Source organism: Dermacentor andersoni, chromosome 6 (genome assembly GCF_023375885.2).
Source record: "Dermacentor andersoni chromosome 6, qqDerAnde1_hic_scaffold, whole genome shotgun sequence".
Taxonomy (NCBI): Eukaryota; Metazoa; Arthropoda; class Arachnida; order Ixodida; family Ixodidae; genus Dermacentor; species Dermacentor andersoni.
Window position 1 is genome coordinate 55180352 of NC_092819.1, and position 20009 is coordinate 55200360.

Sequence of the window (20009 nt, forward strand, 5' to 3'; positions counted from 1 at the left end):
CCTGCGGATTTCGAGATCAGTCCGGGCGGCGCCACCGATGTTGGCATGAGCACTCACCAAACACATTTTTATCTCGTTTGAGTGAGCTCCCATCGATCAACTGTAAGTGCAAGATGCGTATTAAGAAATAACAGCTAGAAGATGGAATACTGAGTGAAGGGACGACGTAACCTTGCTTGGTTGTGTCGTTCCTCTACTACGTGTTCCACCTTCACACCGTTGTTTCTTAACAGGGCGTGTGCCAACCGACACACGTAAGCACGATCCTCCATAAGGATCGTGCTTTCAGGAGAAATGCGGAGGCAGGGGCACTCACGTATCCTCTGGAGCATAAGCTCTCCGGTGACGGGGTAGCTGAGTCGTTCCGCAAACTCCCGGCAGTACCAGACCAGGAGCTCCTGGTTCGGGTAGATGGGCTTGACGGTGTAGAAGTAGATGTCCTGCTTGACCTGACAGGCGACCAGATTCTGGTTCTCGCTCGAGTAGGCCGGGTTCACGTAACGCATCCAGTTCGCCTTGCTGACGTCGAAGCCGTCCACGTAGTGGAACGAATCGGGTCCGTCGTACACTCGCCAGAAGTACTTGCGGTTCGCGTTGGCGGGAACCTCATCCTTGCGGTACACATCGCCCATCAAGGGACCGAACCGTGTGCCTCGCGGGATGTAGTCCGTGCTCCAGACGCCCAGGACCTGCGCGCACAAGAATAGCTCGTTAAACTCATGCAGCCCATTATAAGGACTACTTAAACTACTTTCATTTCACTGGCAAGACTCGATAGCCCGTTCGTGACTCATGCCTGTGCGCAAGTGTAAAAAAAAATAAATACTGCATGCTTTGCACATACCGTACATTGGACAGACAATCACAATCACGGCATTATTGCATCATCACCCAGTCTTCCCCTATCCGCCTCTCCCTAACCCTTCGCACATGTTGTAAAGTAGCAACATGTTGTAAGTAGCAGGTCAGAGACGTGCTTTTGCGGCCGACCTCTCACTTTCTACTGTGGTTAAACTTTCCCTTTTCATTTTGCAGCCCGTGACCGCCGTGGTGAAGTGGAAACTGTCAGCCACATTCTGTGCCAGTGCTCGCAGTATTACGTGCGGCGACGATCAGTCGCCGGCTGTGATCAACAAGTTGGAGCCTCTGTCGGAAGGGAACAACCCTACAACATAGACGCGCCTCATCATCGCGTCAGAGTACTGCGAAAATATTACTCCGCTTTTTGCCCAATCTAGCGCCTATAATACTTCACTATATCTTACTTTGTTCCTTGTTCCCTCCTTCTACCTTCTTGCTAGCCCCCTTCTCAAATAAAACCTCATTTAACTGCCTTATTTGAACGATCGCTTGCTGCGTCTGCTGTTCCGTCGTTGTTGGTGCTCTACTGGGGTCTCCCGAGGAAAGTGCGATAAGGACCCCCCGCCGTCGGCTGCCGAAGAGCGCTAATCACGGACCGTGATCTGCGACTCAAGCGTGGGGCAGTATTCGAGACTTACAACACGCTAATCGTTTAAACAAACCACATAAATACAGGTACAGAGGCGGGAGCTCTAAGGCGCGAACAGTATAGAGGCGGAGTTGCATATGGTTTGCTCGTCATGTTGTTGTGTTTTGCTTATCAGACTTACTGGGTGTTTTTTTCTCTCACAACAGGCGACAGGATAACTTGTTTGATTAGCGCGAATTTCGCGCCGGCCAACAATGCTGCCGCGCTTCGTCGCGCACTAGAGAGTAGCCCCCTGGTTGATAACGCCTACAAAAGATAACAATGGGGGCCACTCATGTTTTCGCGAGGCTTTTTTTTTTTCTTTTTGTAGTTACTTCTTTTTGAGGGCTGTGGGCCGTTGATTGGAATCACTTTTCTTTTCCCCCGGCAAACTCGTGTAGGTGTGCGAGCACTGAGCAGCGTACTTTATGTGTTTGTGCAAGAGAGCTGCCACATTTAGAGTGCCGCTTAAAAAAAAAAGAAGGAAAAAAGAAAGAAAAAAAAGAACCCACAATAGCACGCCAATCAGATAGGACGTTAAGCAAGGGCTGCCCTGTTGTTTTGAGTTGATGGAAGCGAGTTAAGTGAACGTACAGTCTACGCCAACGATGAAAGGAAGTACCAGATGAAGAACTTGGAAACCTGTAGATAAAGTACGATGTAGACCGGTGGATGACAGGGGCCAAACAGGTGAACGAGGCGTGGTTAACGGGGCGGTTTGCTACCCTTCTGGTGGTTGGGAAAAGGATGTTAAAATGTGTGGATGAAGAATGTGTTAGGTTTTAGAAGCATGTTAAGGGAGAAGTTAGATGCTACAAAGGTGTGCCTGAAGGAGTTGACGAAAGGGACGGAGGAGTGCGCCCCCACACGGGTAAGATAAAATTATTCGCAGAGAACCTGCATTGTCACCTCGATGAGAGCAGGCTGTACTTGGCCTCAAGTTCTAAAGAAATCGCTCGTATTCAAAATTCTGCCAGAGGCATGCAGACAGAGGAAGAGAAGGGTAGAGTTATAGCATATGTATGGAAAACAAAACCATGCAACAGTAGGAAGACATAAGACACACACACACAAAGAAAAGGGAACACCATCTGCCATGTTTTCAGTCAATAGCGGACACACTTTCGAGCAAAATGTGGGCTATAGGTATGTGACGTCCGCGTCAGAAAAAAAAAAAAAGAAGAAGACGCATTCATCCATATTAGGCAAGAAAGAGCGGAACGTCGTCGACCAAAGTGGTGCGGTTGTAGGGTTAAAAGACGTTTCGGCTTCTTCACGGAAACACGGAATGCCTTGTTCAATATTTTCGAGGCTTCCATACGGAACCCTTGATCAGACAACTTTGGCCGGCGTTAAGCAACCCCCCCCCCCCCCCCCATATTATGATTTTAATCCCAGACCAGACAAGATGGCGTACGAAGAGCAACATTACGCAAGGATTCTTTTCCTTCGAATCTATTTCATTTCTTATCACACGTCGCAACGAGTGGCGGATGCCTGCGATAACGAAATCGCAGCATCATGCGACCCACTGACGACGGGAAAAGGAAATTAAATGCGACCGTAATTATCCAATTCGATAAGCTTTTCTCGTTCCGTCCTTAGCATTCAAGGCGCCTCCAAAGCGCTAGTATATCGGCAACGTGCACTGGCCATATATATCAGTGCGATTGTTCCAGCTTCCTGCAAGCACAGAGTTTCATACAATAATTACTAGAGGGAACTATGGCACTAGGGTCTACGGAAGCTGTAATGGGGGCGGTTCAGTCAGCATGAGAATTATGGGAAGTAGGTTCACGATGGCGCCATAAGGCTCGGCCTGGCAGTGCCGACGTGGACGCGGCCCGCCTCGGTCTGAAAAGACCGGGCTTCAGGACTCTAATAAAGTTTTGTGAATGAATGAATGGATTTGCCTAAACTTCGTCCTTCTGACTTCAAACGGTTTCGTGACCTTGTAAACTCATAATTTTTTCTAATGAAAGCACTGTGAAATGAATAATTAGAGAAACATTATTAAAATTGCCCGATGACAGGATTCCAACACAGGGCATGACCTGACCTGACAGAGGCCCGTTATCGAAACTCTTACGCCACGGACGCCTGCACCGACAAGAGCCAGAGAACGCCCTTGTAAGTTTCTCGCGGTCAAGTCAGCGCCTTCAGACGCTTGGTGCGTTTCGATTTAGCCACCTCGACAGGCTGAACCGCTACAATTAGTAGTGATTGCGTGTGTTCGCAGCGTCTGCTGCACTTGAAAAAAAAGTATTGATTGCTCTGAAATTTAAGAAGACAACGAAGGCAAAGAAAGCGTAGTAAACGAAGTCGCAAGAATGTCTGAAGCCAGAAGCACGGAGATCAGACAAATCCACGTACTCCGCGTCATTCCCATGGTGGCACTGAACTACCGCAGCGCCAGAGGTCCCTCTAGCAATTACTGTAGGAAACTCTATGCCTGCAAGGGCTTCCGACGAAGTCAGGTGCTTGGACTACGCGACGGAAGTACAGACGACACAACAGCAGCAGACGCGCGCCCGTTTCATGACTTGCTCGAACCTGATAAGTTACGCCTTGCACAATCCACGGCAGCGTTAGAGAGCATAAGTTATGGGACGCCACCGCAAGCGCGGACGTAACATACATTTGTCGAACAGGAAGATTCTTGCCTCAAGATAAACGTAGGAGAGGGTCAGAAGCGTAGCAGTTGGTATGTCATGACTTTTTTTAGGCTTGTAGCGCAGCTCAGAACGAGCGAAAAGGACCGGGCTCTCACCCTTGTTCTCCGTTCCTTTTCATAACCCCTTCCACCTTCCTACTTGCTCGTTCTGAGCTGCGCTACAAGACTAAAAAAGTAGGAGAGGGTACACCGCGACGCGTATGACGTCCCCTGCAAGACATGCGCTCCCTTCACTGTTCTGGCGCTGCCGTCAGCATGGAAAGCTCGAACGCGATCCGTCTCTAACAAAGCGCTTTCTCCCAAGCCAATGCAATTTTTCTCACCCACTTCACACACACACGCGTCAGCGAACTCGCCGCAATTTCCTTCCCTCCTCTCTCTCCCTGTGATCTTTGTTTTCCCCTTTCCCATTCCCCCGGTGTAGGGTAGCCAACCGGACGTTATTCTGGTTAACCTCCCTGCCTTCTACTTTTCTCTTTCCTCCTCCTCCTCCTCTCACCCACTTGCTTGCGCGTGCGTCGCCTGCGATTCTCTGACGAGGACATTGTGGCGCTGTAAAAAATCCTACGAAGACCGCGCCGCTCCTCCTACAGCCGCGATGCGACCTGACCGACATTCGCTGCGGGCGTCGTGCGTGAAGTGCGCCATTGCTTCGTTACGACGAGGCGCTCGCACACGATGCCGGCGGGGATGTCACAACCGGACGGAAGGCCGCGAGGCATCAGCTAGAGGCGACCGTGGCCGAAATCGGAGGGGTTCACGGTCGCGCCGCCGGGGGCTTTGTTGATGTAACACTGCGTCGTTGACGGCGGCGCCCTTGAACGGCGATAAGGGTGTCACTGACTTTTTCAGCGCTGGCCCCTTCGCGGTTATCGCGGAACTGTGTCACTCTCCGAACACTTTATCGGCGCGCCTGCGCCGCCCCGACACCGCTGCAGCTATATCCCTCCCGCGCGAGCCGGCTGGCCTGGCCTTTGCTTGCTTCTTTTCTTTTTATTTTTTTCGTACCTTCGCCGCGTGCCGTTTCCTTTCCTGCGCGCTGCAGATTGAAGCGCGGAGTTGACCACGCCCTGCATTCTCACTTCCAGAAACCTCTATGTACGTACATTTCTCTGCTTTACCGCTAAATGTGTACACTCTGCACCGATGTGAAAGGGAACACGTAACCACTTTTCGCCACTTTTAGCCACTTTTCGTGCGAGTTTCGAAGCCTCGCTTTCAATTATCCACGGCGCATAGTTGTGAAAAAATTCGGACTTGTCATTTTAGTGAGTTCGGCACAAGATCGACCGTACTGCGGGCGTTGAACGTAAGTCTGGGTTTTCCCCCTCGTTTTGACCGCGCTTTATTCTTTATGTCTTGGTTATATCCCCCCCCCCTTTTTTTTTTGCTTTTTGCCTTTCATCTCGCAATTTTATTCTGGATTGCCTGCATTGAACGCAAAACCTTCTGCTATTCCTCCGGCTATAGCTTGCGACTTAATGTGGCACCAATCTTTTCTTTTCAATATACACTGCTCTCTATATGTTAACGTTGTGTTTGTGTACGACAAAGGTAAGTCAAATCCTTCTGCGGTTTTCTTCCGTCAGCCTGAATACACAAATACAAGAGATGACATATTACAGAATGCATCACGTAAAGGTAATGGAACAATGAAGCAATTTATCTGAAAGTACATGCTGACACAATAAAGGGCGTCAGACATGTCTGTCTGATGCACTGGCCCGTGCGTCAACCTTGGCGTTCATATAAAAATAATCGGTGCCCTCTTCACACAGATTGCGAAAGAGAATAAAAGAACTGACAAAGAAAGACCAGGGAAAACACTGTGGGTAGTGAATGGACTCCCCTCCCCCTTCCCTTCACACACATACACAGGCCAAAAAGGGGAAGAAAGAAAGAAAGAAAGAAAGAAAGAAAGAAAGAAAGAAAGAAAGAAAGAGGAACAGCGCACCTGAACCGCTACGCTGGAACCTTTGAGCGAATACATACGGAAAATTTACTTTATTCGGCAATAATTAGCTGCCTTACAACTATTCCCTTTCGAAATTAACATAGCTGAATGCGGACTCTTAAGCAGGAGGTCAAATTCAGAACATTTCGAAGTACCCTGAGCGCACTAAGTGAAAGATCACGACAAATGCAATTACGGACCAGACTTACGATATAGCTTGTCATACAAGTCTTGACAGCAAATTGTGGAGGGGCCATGCCATATATCTCTACTGCGCCCACACCTGGTTCCTGCGTTTAAAAACTGTTTCCAACTCAAGCTACACCACACGCCATTGTTTATTACATGCGCCTTGTTGAGCTGCTTAACGCAGAACCATTGTGTCCATTATATCCGGCTGACTGTCCCGTGAACCTTACTGCTAGTTACACGTCCATGTGCTGCTGTCATCTAATGTGATGTCATGTCGGTATAGGCCCTTTTCGCAACTATAAAGCTAGCCTTCCTGCAAGGCAGTTTGCACAACTAAAGATGGCGTAGTTTTTTTTTTTTTTTTTTTTTTGGAAATAGCGTGTGCTGATACAGCTGGCTCGTAATATAACATGGGAAATGCATACGCGTGGCCGTCGTGGTGAAGCCACGCTCAAGAGACAAGTTCCAGCATGTGCACTTGGATCTTCATCTGAACGATTACTGGTGCCAGCATTAGTTGGGCAAGTGTACTTGACATGAGCCAGCAACGACTCCTGGCTCGATGCGCGCAGCCACTTTGAGCCACATCTTGGCCATAGCCAGTACAGGAAAAGTGAAACTCACGTCACTGAGCGTCTGGGAGGGCTTGAGCAGCAGGTTGCGAGGCAGGGAGGCCTCCGCCCTGTTGGACAGGCCTTCCTCGCAGGCCTGGTCCCGCACCTGGTACACGGCCAGCTGCTCGAAGTCCGACTCGCGCAGGCTGCTGAGGTCCAGCGATCCATCTTCCATCATACGAAACACCTGCGACAGAGGGACGGTGGATTGTTGAGAACCTTTCCTGTGGAGCTGCGTGTTTTAGACTGGTGGCCATATGACGCCATGTGTTAATCTGAGCTTGGTGCCTTCTTTTTTTTTTTTTTTGGGGGGGGGGGTAGTGAGCGAATTTTTTCCCCGGAAGGTGTGCCAAGGTCCGTCGTGGAGGTGCGGCAAAAGCCACTGCGGCCCCGTGGAAAGCATCACGCGCCCGTAGTATTACACGTTCATATAGTTCACGTTCATTACAAAGTGCTTGTATTCATGAACAGTGCAGAGCAGAGATTAAATAGCAACAGTGCACAGAGATGAGCCGGCCTCATTTAACAAATGAAATCACCACAAAAGAAAAAAGGAAGAAGAAGAAAAAGTTATCAAATAGTAATAAAACATCACTCAGCCATGTAGAATGACTATGACGATTGTGACTCCTGCTAAAGTTGGGTTTGAAGGGTTGAACGCAACACGGCACAAACTAAATGAACGATGTGAGAAATTGTCCTCAAGCACAGAACTGCGATCCGAAACACTCAAAAGAAGAAGAAGAAAAAAAAAAAGAATAGAACGTCGTCATATATAACGCGATCGACCTTATAACACGGCGGATATTCGCGGTATCACAACTGACCGTTGCAGAGAAACTCCCAAGGTCTACAGTTCCATCGCATAAGTCCGCTTGGACCATAACCGGTGCCGGCAGGAGCGACCGGATCGCAGGCCGCTCGTTTCTTTACGGTCGTGGCTTGTGCAGTCGACGCCGATCACTGTCCTTTTCTGCGCCTACGTGCCGCCAGCGCTGTCATTTTTACAAAGCCTCTTTATCGTCTACGCGCTCGCACACGGTAACTCACACACCCGGGGGAGCGCCCTAAGTAAAAGCGACGTCACACACATATATATAAAAATGGAGGGCTAAAAGAATGAGGCCGTGGGGGCTACGGCCTATAAGCCCTCCGATAAGCAACCTCGGGCATGTTTCAGGCGCATCATGTAGTAACGAACGATAACAAGAAAAAAAAAGAGAAAGAAAAAGGGCTGAGAATTGGGCGAGTGACCCACCTCACTCTTGTCCGTCCTCAACGCATCTCCCCGCAACCCCATGGCGATCGGGTCGGTTCAAACACCTCGGTTTTTTTGTGGTATAAATGCTGCTCCAACAGATAACCTAGGCCCCGCTATCGCCTACCAAGTTCAAGGCCGGGCTGACGTCGCAACGTTGGCCGACGCACAGCATCATCATCATCATCATTTAGATCGTCCCCCTCCCAACCCGCCTTTTCCCCACCCTTATCTTCTTTTTTTTCTTCTCCAATCTGGAACCTTCTCGTCCTATTGATGGAAATCGAATACCTACGGGAAGGCGGGGCAGACCTATTCCACCACCGTTATATAAGCGTCAGAGTTTGTGCGAGTGATGTGAGCTTACATATTGAAAGTACCACTTGGATAGTACTGAACAGCGACGTATCTCGGAGGCAGAAAGTCACTAATGCGCTTGGAGTTTCGGAAAAAGAAAAAAAAAACGATGATGACTGCCTTGGACGGCTTTTCATTGAGGACGCTAAACGTCAGGTTCCCTCTGGTATTGTTACAGGGTCTTTCCTTGGTCTGGTGGTTCCCCTAAATGAGATAAAGTCACGAGTGTTCAGACGTTTCGAGCTAGTTTTGTACAAAAAAAAAAATAATAACTGTTGAGGCTTCGAGCCCGAAGTTTCTGCAACATACAGTAGAGACAGGTAAAACAGCTCGATAGTGCGAAACGTCAGAACAAGCGAGTTTCTATTGGTGAGGCGCACACGCTGCCTAAAGCCAAGGCAAATCCTGCAATCTATTCAAGGAGTCAAGGGAAACGTGAACCCAAGCGAGAGTCGGCCGGAATCCCAGTCAGTCGCAGTAAGTCAGAGTCAGTCAGTACCAGTGGCAGTATTGACCATCGCTGGTACTAGAGTACCACTAGGTCACTAGGACCGCTTGGCGGTCACATAGTATCACATGTCACGTGGTCCACTCGGATACATCATCGGTAGACGGTGAAGCGCGCGCTCCTCTGGCCTGCTTTTGGGCGGGAATCCGCGAGCTCGCTTATTTTGCACCGTCCCCCTATCCTGTAGAACGCATTCAACCCAAATTAGATTCCTTGGCGCAGAGCAGAGGGTGAAGATAGAGTCTTTCCCATATAACATACTGCGAGATCGGTTTATCGAGGAAGCGCTCAAACGTCCAACTCCTGCAAGAGCGTGTTGACTGAGCACGTTTAAAGCGTTAGCGACGCTTTCTTCACGGGTTTCATGATGTGCACTGTCCTTTCTTTCCGAACGTTGGGCTCAAGAAAGAAATCTCTGAATGATCCATTCGTCCTGGTAATGCATGAAACTGCTGAGGTCATATCACCAGTCGGCTCTTTTTTTTTTTTTGATGGGCCAGCGATTAATGATAAAAGAAAAGAGAGAGAGAAAGAAAACAACAAGAAGGAAAGGAAGGAGGAGAAGAAGGGGAAGCATGGTCGACAGAAAGTGACAGTCTCGTCCCACTTACAAGCGAAGCAGGGTCGTCGTCGTTGACAGGCACCATTGGGATAGTCATTTCAAAGTCTCCGCAAGGCTCCGCCGTGGCCGCTACGAAGGCGGCATAGGAGGCATCATCCTCGGGCCTCGCGGACGCCACATCCCCGCGCATGCTCCCCTTAGTTTTGTAAACGAAAACTTTGGTTCTTCTTCTCCGCCTAACAACTATGCGCATATCTCTCCCTGCGGCCGGCTCGCAAAGAGGATCCGCACCGCTGCGGCGAGCCGTTACAAAGTTTTTTCTTTTACACGCGATTACGGTCTGTCTACGTGCGCCGCTAGCTACGTGCCCCCCAGAACGGGATGGCGAGGAGGACGCGTGCCGGGAGAGGGGCGGCTATGTGGATGAGAGAGAGAGAGAGAGAGAGAGAGAGTGCAGTAGCGCAAGCGCGCCGCGGATCTTCTCGCACAACTTTCACTGTCAACGCCGCACCATTATTGGTCGCTTGACGTCCGCGTTATCTCGCCCGCTCTGCCTCCTGTACCGTTGATTTCTTCTTCTTTCTTTCTGTTTTCGCTCTCCACTCTCTTTGTGTAAGCATTTCTCTTACTAGGGAATTGGAGGGCGAAGCAGGCTCGAATGGGCACATTCTCGCTGTGCCAGCCGATGCATCTTATCGTGAACGACGGGAAGGAAAGACAGAGAGAAAAAAGCGCTTTGTAAGGTGATCGCGCAGAATTCGGTCGCATCGCATCCCTGTTGTCGCGCTTATTTATCCACCGATGAGTTGAGACATCATTTTCTGCGGCCGAAATGTACCGTGCGATACATCTTTAAAGGAAACGTGCGACTGTTGAACGTGTACAAGTTTTCGCCCTCTGGCAAGCGTACAATCTCCCGGCTAAGCAGCAGAATGACTTGTGGCTGTATAGCCCTGGCACCTTTCTACGCCCCAGTGGAGTGCATTCACACAACGTCGTTCGGCGCTTCAAAAGAAACCACGCCATCCGTAACCAACATATTTCATTGGAAATGTCGAGCTAAAAAGTGCCACGCCCATTGCGTTCAATGAAATGGTCGCTGCAGCGATTGTCGCAAAAGTCACTTTTCTCGCAAACACTTGACAATTTTCTATTACGTAAGCGACGTTCTACCCCGTCTCGCTTTTAATAACCGCTTCCCTCGCCCAGACTGGCGAAGAAAGTGACAGGTACGAAACAGAGCGTTGCGACTCCTGTCCTGTCATCGTCTTCATCTCTTCCTGTATGAAACCTCCTCCTCACCGCTTTATAATAAACCATGGAGAGAGGGGTTGGGGTAGGGGATGCCTTGCGGAAGCGAATGTTGTGGGCTTCGTGGCTTCTTTAAAGCGAGTAAAGTTTGGGTCCTTCATCCGGAAAAAAAGCGGGGTCGAGGGATAGTAAACAATGCGCGACACCCCACAAGCTTCCAATGCCGGGTTTCAGCCCAACGCTGTCAACTCCGCGGTCTCTCGAAGGGAGCCAAGCAGCAGAGGAGCGCGCGTGTTGATCGCATTAAACTTATTCTTTATTATTTCTCTTTCACTTCGCCCTCTCTCTTACGTATAGCGCGCTCAGCGCCCCCATCGCGTGTCGAGCTACCTCTGCGCGCGGGCCGCCGTCCCAGCCTCTTGTGGGTGTAATCTAGAGTGGCCCGGGTGAGATCCTTACTTGACTCCGGCTTATTGGAATTTAAGTGAGTTCACGCACGGGCCTTCGAGCGAAGCTCCCCCGCGACGACGACTCCGAGTCGCTTTGTGTTCGTCACCCATCCCCGCTTTCCTGTTGTTGCACAGATTTTGCTTCGTTCGTTCGGATCCGCCCCCCCCCCCCCCCCCCGCGCCTGTATACAGAGAGAAACACGAGGTGGCGCAGAATGCTCCCAAACCTGCGCCCCGCGAGCACGCACACACGCACGCACGCACGCACTTTGCTTTCACGGTCTGTCACTTCAATCTCGGTACACCGAGCAGAACCCCCCTCCCCCCAAAGCCCCGATCTGTCCTACAGATGACGTCACCGCGTTGTCTCCGGTCGACAATGGCTGCCGCTGGAGCGACAGCCATCTGTTTGCGCTGCGGGATACTGGGATCCCCTCTGCCTTTCAGAACGCCCCCTCTACTCCCCTCCCTCCCCCCTTCGAGTGCTGCGGTGCGTGTTTCACACTTCCGAGACGTGCCTTCCTAATCGACTGATTGAGTGGAGCTGCCGTAGAATGGCTGTATATATATATAGCGTACCTGCAGCCGGCCCTTTCGGCAAGTGTGTGCTCGAACAACACACCTCTGCGTTGTCGCTGTGCGACGAGACGGCGCAGAGGCTGGCGGGCGGGCTCGTCTTCTCTATGGCTTTGTGTTTGCACCGGTAATTAAGAGACGGACGCCCGCGCGCTTCGAGAAACGTGGGTGTTTGCAAACGTTGATGGCGTTTAATTGCAATTGCTCCGTGCCCTTCGCGCCGACGAGTGGAGTGATCCATTCTACTACGTATCGAAGAGAGCCGTCGACGCTCACATACAAACACGCGCACCCACACACACACTTCCGTTCCCATAGTGTGTAACAAGTTACACTTTAGGCATGATATACTGGACATTCAACATGGAGAACTTCACTTGCAGCAGCATAACGTTTCATGACGTGGCAGCCATTTACTACTTAGAGTTCCTTACTTTATTGGACGCCTTTGACGCCCTTCTTCATTGAGCATAAGTGAGAAGAGAAACACCGGTGCATCTTCCTATTTTTCTTTTTCTTTCAAAGACACTTAAAGAAATGACGTTCGATCCGTTTCGGAAATTGACGCGTCAATAGAGTCCTTCGCGAAAACTGCCCAGGGCAACTGCTCACACGGCCCTTGTAGCCAGCACAGCTGCTAATCCAACCACACGCGCGAGCAGCGACACGCCGCAACACGTCTCCCTGTGCGGCCTACGAGATTGTCGCGCATACATAGAAAGAAAACCGCGCGAGCCAGCCAACCCCTGTAGCATAATAGACACCCGAGAGCTCCGCGTCGGTGTTTGTAAGCACTGCCCGAAGTCAGCTTTCTCCCGTTCTTGGAAAAGAGCCCCACTGCACTGCAGCCGCGGCGGTACTTGGCAGGAACAACGGGCAAGTAAGAAAAAAAGAAGAAAGCAAGAGCTATATAGACACTTCACAGTGCAAAACGGCGAGGTTGGAGCTTGGAAGATGAAGGCGAAGGGAAGGGGGGTGGAGGGGGAGACGGAGAGGATGGGCCGCTGCTTCGCTATCGTCTAATGACCACACCGCGTGTATCCTATCACGCGCGGTGCATCATGGGAAGGGAGCGAGAGATTAGGGGAAAGGGTTGGCGTCCGGCCGGTGATGCTGCTGCTGCTACAGCGGCAGCGGCAACGTTTCGAGGTGTCGACGTCGCGTTTGCGACTGGAATTGTTCGCTTTGATGTCCTTTTATCGGCGAGGGAGGGGGGGGATGCGAACGCCATCGGCGACCGAGCCGCCGACCGCGGTTCCTTGTCGTACGTCGCTTCCACAAGGTTCAAGGCTGCGGTGTAACGAGGAGCAGAGGGACTGCCTGCGCATGCCCCAGCAGCCGCAGCAGCGCGAAACGGGCCGAACTCTCTCTCTCTCTCTCTCTGCGATCGTGTTTCCTCCACGCGTTTAACGCGCGCAGGCTACGCTATTACGCAATGTGCCCCACGCTGCTCGGAGTGTCAGAAGACGCCGTCGAACGGCCGTGACACCAGTGGCCGGCCCCCGGCAGCTTTAACGTATTTAACGCGACGCACTGCTGGATTCTCGCGACGGCAAAAACGCAGATGGGAGGGAACGGGGCAAAGGCAAGATTGTGAAGACAGGAAGGTTTTGATGCCGGGCAGAACGTTACACGGGGAACTGCGAGTTGTGGGAAGGAAAGGGGGAAGGGAGAGGGGGGAGCTAGCCAGCGGGAGAGAAGTGTCTCATCAATGGTCACGCGCATTTATTTTGACTTGGCGAAAAGTTCGTGAAATCCGAGCTTTACTTCACGTTAAGTTCGCGGAAAACCACTTCACCCTCCGTGTATAGATACGGAGGTGTTTCTTTCTTTTTTCTGCGTTGTAGAAGGATAATTTACCAATACAGAAGAAATAATTTTTCTTTCTATTGTCCCCTCCTCTAACCTCATACACGCGCAAAAGTCAGGCGCACTGCCATTCGGCCGGGCTGCATGCAGAGCAGCGGCGTAAACAGCTACAATCGCAGAGCTCAGCGCATTCTTCGCTTCGTTTGTCTTTTATGCACTTGACACGATCCGTTACTTAGTTTTTATTATTCTTTTTTTTTCATCTTTATTCCACCCCAGATTACCCTACAGCGCACTCGAGCGCGCTCGCGTGAACTCTTTGCTGTCGACGGGCTGTGTGCAGCTGATTACATTATTACAGTTACCGCATATAGCTGTTGCGACCCGGCGCATTTCTCGCCGCGACCTGGACATAATGCACGTGTCTCCGCCACGCATTCGTAGAGCTTGTAAAAAAAAAAATTACTAAAGAGTAACGTGGTGCTATAGCCATTGGTTGTTCAGTCAGTCAGAAGCGTTCGTGTAAGCCGGTGGCGTAAAAGCAGATAAAGCGTACTAAACGCGCAAGAGCGTCTCAAACCGATCAAGCACCAAGATTATACAAATCAGCGCACTAACCATCATTTGCATGCTATAGCTAAAGAATCGTAAGTTTTCTCTCTGGTAATTTTTGCAGGAAACTTTACGCAAACGCAATGCACTGGCAGCTATAGCGGAGGGTCGCGCTACTATTTTATTTTCATTTTTCTCACCGAAGGCGGGGGGGGGGGGGGGGCAATGGCGCTGCCCCCCTTCCTCACCGCTTGCTTCACTCTCCGTTACGGGGGCATCGGTCTCTCCCAAGGCCCGGGCCGCAAGAGTCTTATCGCGTGCGGGGCATCACCCAACTGCCAATGACCAACAATGCGGTCAAGCCTTTGTGTCGCTCATTGCCGGTAATTGTTGCTAGGTGCGAATAGCGCCCTTCGAGCGGGCTTTTTTTACGCCTCTGTCGCGTCGCCATTCTGCATGTGCACCCTCTATCTCTCTTCTAGGCACCCTCCTTACGCTAGAATTGTCGGCGTCCGTAATTTATCGCTCTATATCTACCAGCCGTGGAAGTGTGAACATTGCATACGCACGCGTTACGTTAGCCTCCATCGTCGAGTGAAATCGCGCGTTTCCCTCGTTAGCCTTGTATACCGTAAGCAAAGAAATATGCAAATTCGAGAGGCCCACGCGTGATACTTGCACAGTTCTAGAGCTCGTGGTTCGGTGAGACCTGAAGAAAGCAGTTTGCAGTGACACAGCCCTCCGCCAAATCTGCTGCGAACATATCCCTCGCTTTGCCGACAGCCCTTTTTTCGTTGTTATGATGCGGCTCTTAATAGAGAGAGTATTATTATAAATAGCGCACCCAAAGTCACGCGCCCAGCTTGCGTTTCTTTTTTTCTTCTTGCACGCATGGCGGTTTGCGCCCCTTAAGTATGGGCGTATGAAACCTAAATCTCGCTAACACGATAGCGTAAGTTGGGTGCGGCTTTTTCCCAAATGTTTAGGATAACGCAAGAGTAGATAACTTGATTCGTTTCTTATTGTGCAGTTCCCATATCCTTGAGTAAACTACACTAGTTAGTGGTTTTGGGGATCATGATGAAGATCGGGTTCGTGCTCCTAGAGAAGTGAAATAAGCTTATTTCAGTTATAAATGGACAGAGCCTCAGAAACGCATGCTGCACCATCACATCGTCCGCTAAGGGGAGCTATACGAACGTTTAACCGGACATTAGACAGTATAATAGCAAGAGCTTGGTGGCGCAACCCACCGCCCCGAGCGTCCAGAGGGGACGCTCATAACATCCATCCATCCATGCATCCATGCATCCACCCCACCCACCCGCCCGCCCCCTCATTTACCCATACACCCACCGACTGTTTGGCATCGCGCATGTGGCTACGTTAACTGAAATCGAAGTCATTTCGCATTAGACGCTGACCTCGTTCAAGTCTGCCGATTCTGTCCATACATTTATGCGTTGCTTAGCGCCTGTAGTATATTTCCCACGAGCTTATAATGTGAGCAACGCAACCTGCGTTACGAGGCTATATACTCATGTGCCGCGGCTTGCAAAAGCCTATAATCGCAAGTACTAGACATCGAGGTAATTTCTGAGGCGAGGTCTCGCCGTACCTAAGAGTGACTGGCGAAGTGATGCGCCTCATGCCGTTGTAAATCGCAGCAATGTTTGTGCACCGTCACTTTAACTTATTCCGGCCGTTAAAGACTCGTAACGCAGCACTGTGTGTGGTTAGTAGTCACATTTCACGGATAGAGCCCGACCATCCTAACAGCATCCACCCATAACACAACAAGAACAAATTCATGCTTCTGCATTGCCCTGATTTGCTCCCACGTATTGTAAAAGCGCTGCGCTCTTGAGGGCGACCTCAACAAGTGCCGTCTTTAGCCCCGTGTTCTTAAGCAATTTCTGTAAATAGTATTTAATAAATTAACGAATACTGTATTGATATGTTCTAGCGTACCGCTGGCGCTCTACCGACAGCGCATTACCGCTGATAAACATAGCCGGCTACTCCGTCGAAGTACCAGTAAACTATGATTTCCACGTTGTCGTTTTTACTTCTTTGTATTGTTACGTTTCGCCTACAACGCGCGGTAATGCCGGCGCGGATGCAACGGACGCCGGGGCTTTGTTCAAAACGGCGGACATTTTGGCCTGTTCGACGCCGCCGCAACGCCTACCCGCCAAGCGTGTCCAGGCGTGTTTCAGTGCCACGTGTCTTCGTGTGTGCGTGTGTGTGTGTGTGCCCTCGCTTGTCAAAGCGCGGCAGCCGGGGAGCGGAGTTCCCCGAATGAGGAGCCTGGACGTCTCTCGGCTCAACTGTTCACGCCGTCGTGTGGGTGAAGGTTGGCGATGCGTCACTACACTCGGTTCAGCAGGTCTCTCGGCCCGACAGTTCGCGCCGTCGTGGGCTCCTGCTGCGCCGTCCCGTGACCTTCATCCCGTGACCTTCCCTCCTTCCCTTTTGGACCGCGACGCCGAGAGTATAAGAGCAGCTGCCCCCGGACGCCAGGAGGGAGGCTCCGATTTGTACTGTTGAGTTACGTGCTCTCCCGTCTCTCCACTTCGGTCGACCTGACCGGCCGCTCTTTTGCTATGTTAGAATAAACAAGTTGTTCTGTTACCAGTCTTCTCTTGCTTTGCCGGGACCTTCGGATGCTTCCAGTGCCCCAGGCCGCCAGGCCAACGCTATCCTTGGGGCTTGCGACCCATTGGCAATATCGGGCGTCAGCACCGAGACCCCAACAACTCGTGTCTGCGGTGCGATTCTAACATCTGGTTGCCAGCGGAGAGATCGCGACAACGGAGGCCAGCAGCGAAGAGATGCGGTTGACTGTATGCTGAGCAGCACAACGACCATCCGGGAGCAGTGCAACGAGCCCTGTGTGATGACTGGTTGCGCCTGCGCTGAAGTCTTGGCTGCAAGGTTTGGTGAGTGCGGGACTTTCTTCTTCTGAGTTTTGCCAGGCTTTTGTTAGTGTTAGAAACAGAGCTGGTAATTGTGGTTGTCGTTGCTGCCGGGTTAGTTTGCGGCAAGACAATAGTAGGCAGTAGAGAAAGCAGCATTCAGAGCAGCCATGGATTTGAAGTCGTTGCGCAAACCGAAATTGCTGGAGCTTGCAAGAGAGTTGGGTCTGGATGTCTCAGACAAACTCAGAAAACCAGAACTGCTAAGGGCTATTCTTGAGTTAGAAGCTGAGGATGACGAGCTGTCGGAATGCCTTGAGACCATTGAGGAGAGGGAGGAGCAAAAAGAGAAACAGGAGCGCGAACTTAAAGAACAGAAAGAGAAAGATGAGCGCGAACGTAAAGAACAGAAAGAGAAAGATGAGCGCGAACTTAAAGAACAAAAAGAGAAAGAAAAAGAAGAGCGCGACCGTCAACACGCTTTGGAAATGAAGCGTCTCGAGTTAGAGATGGAACGCGCTCGTAATGGAAGTCAGGCACACGGTGCAGGAGAACGAGTATTGTTCAAAATGACTGACCTGATGCGGCCGTTTAAGCTTGGAGAGGACATTGGTTTGTTCCTGGTTAACTTTGAGCGAACGTGCGAGAAGCAGGGGTTCTCTCGGGAAACGTGGCCACAGCGCTTGCTCACTTTGTTACCCGGCGAGGCGGCCGACGTAGTCGCTCGCTTGGAGAGAGAGGAGGCAGAGGATTTCGACAAAGTGAAATCGAGTCTGCTAAAAAAGTACCGGCTGTCAGCGGAGGCGTTCCGTCGGAAGTTTCGGGAAAATGAAAAAGGCAGAAGTGAGTCATATACAGAGTTTGCGTACAGGCTTATGTCAAACATGCAGGAGTGGCTCAAAGAAGAGAAAGCGTTTGGTGACCACGAGAAAGTTCTGCAGTGTTTCGGGCTAGAACAGTTTTATAGTCGGTTACCTGAGAACGTGCGGTACTGGGTCTTGGATAGGCCAGACGTTAGTACGGTGGCTAGAGCCGCGGAGTTAGCCGAGGAGTTTGTGACGCGTCGGGCTCGTGGAGCTAAGGACGGTCAAAAGGGTGAATTTGGCTCCAAGTTTGAGAGGCCAAAGTTCACACCCATGAGAGCAAAGGGGGATACACGTAGTGCGGATGCGAGTGAAAGCAGTCCGACCGAACGTAAGGAGACGGCGGCAACCGAAGCCGAACGCAGAAAGCGGTTCGAGACGAGGCAAGCGCGCGTTTGTTATACGTGCCAGAAGCCAGGTCACTTTTCGGCGCAGTGTCCAGAAACAAAAACACAAGTCGTGTTTTTGTCTATATGCAGCACTGACGAGAACATGAAGCTTCTCGAGCCTTACATGCGAGACCTCCTCGTGAACGGGAAAGAGTGCCGAGTGCTTCGCGATTCCGCAGCTACAATGGATGTAGTTCACCCCTCTTACGTAGAACCCGATATGTTCACGGGCGAGTGCGCATGGATCAAGCAAGCAGTGGAAGCTCATAGCGTGTGTCTGCCGGTAGCAAAAGTGCTTATTGAAGGACCTTTCGGAGCACTTGAGACGGAGGCCGCAGTGTCATCTATGCTGCCCCCCCAGTACCCGTACCTATTTTCGAACAGGTCCGATCACCTCCTGCGCGAGAAGGGGCTTTTGGTTGGTGAGGCTAGCGTTCAGGCCTTAACCAGATCGAAGGTTCGGGAGCTCGCTGCAAAGGCGGTAGTTGCGGGGCCGACGTTGTTGAACGATGAGAAAGGGTCAGAGGCGCAGCAAGCTAGTATTCAGAGCACGCCCGAACGGGATAAAATTGAGCCTGTAGCGTTAAAAGCACCAGATACTGGAGAGGAAATTCCCGATGCGGGAAAGTTAGAAGAGCTTCCGGTCGAGCTTCCGGGACTAGGCTCAGTGACGAACAGGAAAGACACCGATCAAGTCATTAGTGACTTAATAAGTAAAGCATCGCTGTCGCCTGAGCAGAAAACAGAACTACACCAGCTCTTACAAGAGTTTCAAGGTCTGTTCTCTGAGAGGCCTGGTAGGACTTCTGTCCTTACTCATGACATAGAACTTACCTCCCCAGAGCCAGTACGATCCAAGGCGTACCGGGTGTCACCCCGCCAGAGCGATATTATGGAGGCTGAGGTAACGAAAATGCTACAGCTCGGTGTTATTGAAGCGGGTGAGAGTGATTATACCTCCCCTTTGATTTTAGTTGAGGTACCGGGCAAGGAACCTCGTCCTTGCGTCGACTACCGCAGGCTTAATTCCATCACTAAGGATCAAATTTATCCGATCCCTAACATCGAGGAGCGCCTTGAGAGAGTGAGTAGCGCTCAGTTTATTTCCACCCTAGATCTTGTCAGGGGTTATTGGCAGGTTCCACTTACAGAAGAGGCTAGTAGGTATGCGGCGTTCATTTCACCAATGGGGACATTCCGTCCTAAAGTTTTGAGTTTTGGTTTGAAGAACGCGCCATACTGCTTTTCAAGCCTCATGGATAAAGTGTTGCGGGGACAGCAAGAATTCGCTTTACCGTATCTAGACGACGTAGCGATATTCTCCGCATCCTGGCCGGAACATATGGCGCACTTGCGGGCAGTGCTAACCCGCCTGCGCGATGCGTGCTTGACAGTCAAGGCTCCCAAGTGCCAGTTAGCACAGGCCGAGGTTGTCTACCTCGGACACGTGATTGGTCGGGGTCGACGCCGCCCCTCTGAAATAAAGGTGGCCGCTGTGCGAGACTTCCCGCAACCGCGCACGAAGACCGATATTCGGTCGTTCTTAGGTGTCGCCGGCTACTATCAGAGGTACATCCCCAGGTACTCTGATATC

At 51.0% G+C, this 20009-nt stretch overlaps 1 protein-coding gene across 3 annotated transcripts in view; it reads right to left on the reverse strand.

Moving 5' to 3' along the window:
* Blimp-1 (PR domain zinc finger protein 1) overlaps positions 1-20009 on the reverse strand; it is a 178648-nt gene that overhangs the window by 8812 nt on the left and 149827 nt on the right. For all 3 annotated transcript variants that reach the window (XM_050171683.3, XM_055066583.2, XM_050171682.3), the window contains 2 exons: positions 6934-7110; positions 317-689 (listed from right to left, as the gene is read on the reverse strand). In XM_050171683.3, the coding sequence (XP_050027640.2) occupies positions 317-689; positions 6934-7101 (541 nt within the window). In that variant the 5' untranslated portion in view covers positions 7102-7110. The remainder of the gene's footprint in view (positions 1-316; positions 690-6933; positions 7111-20009) is intronic.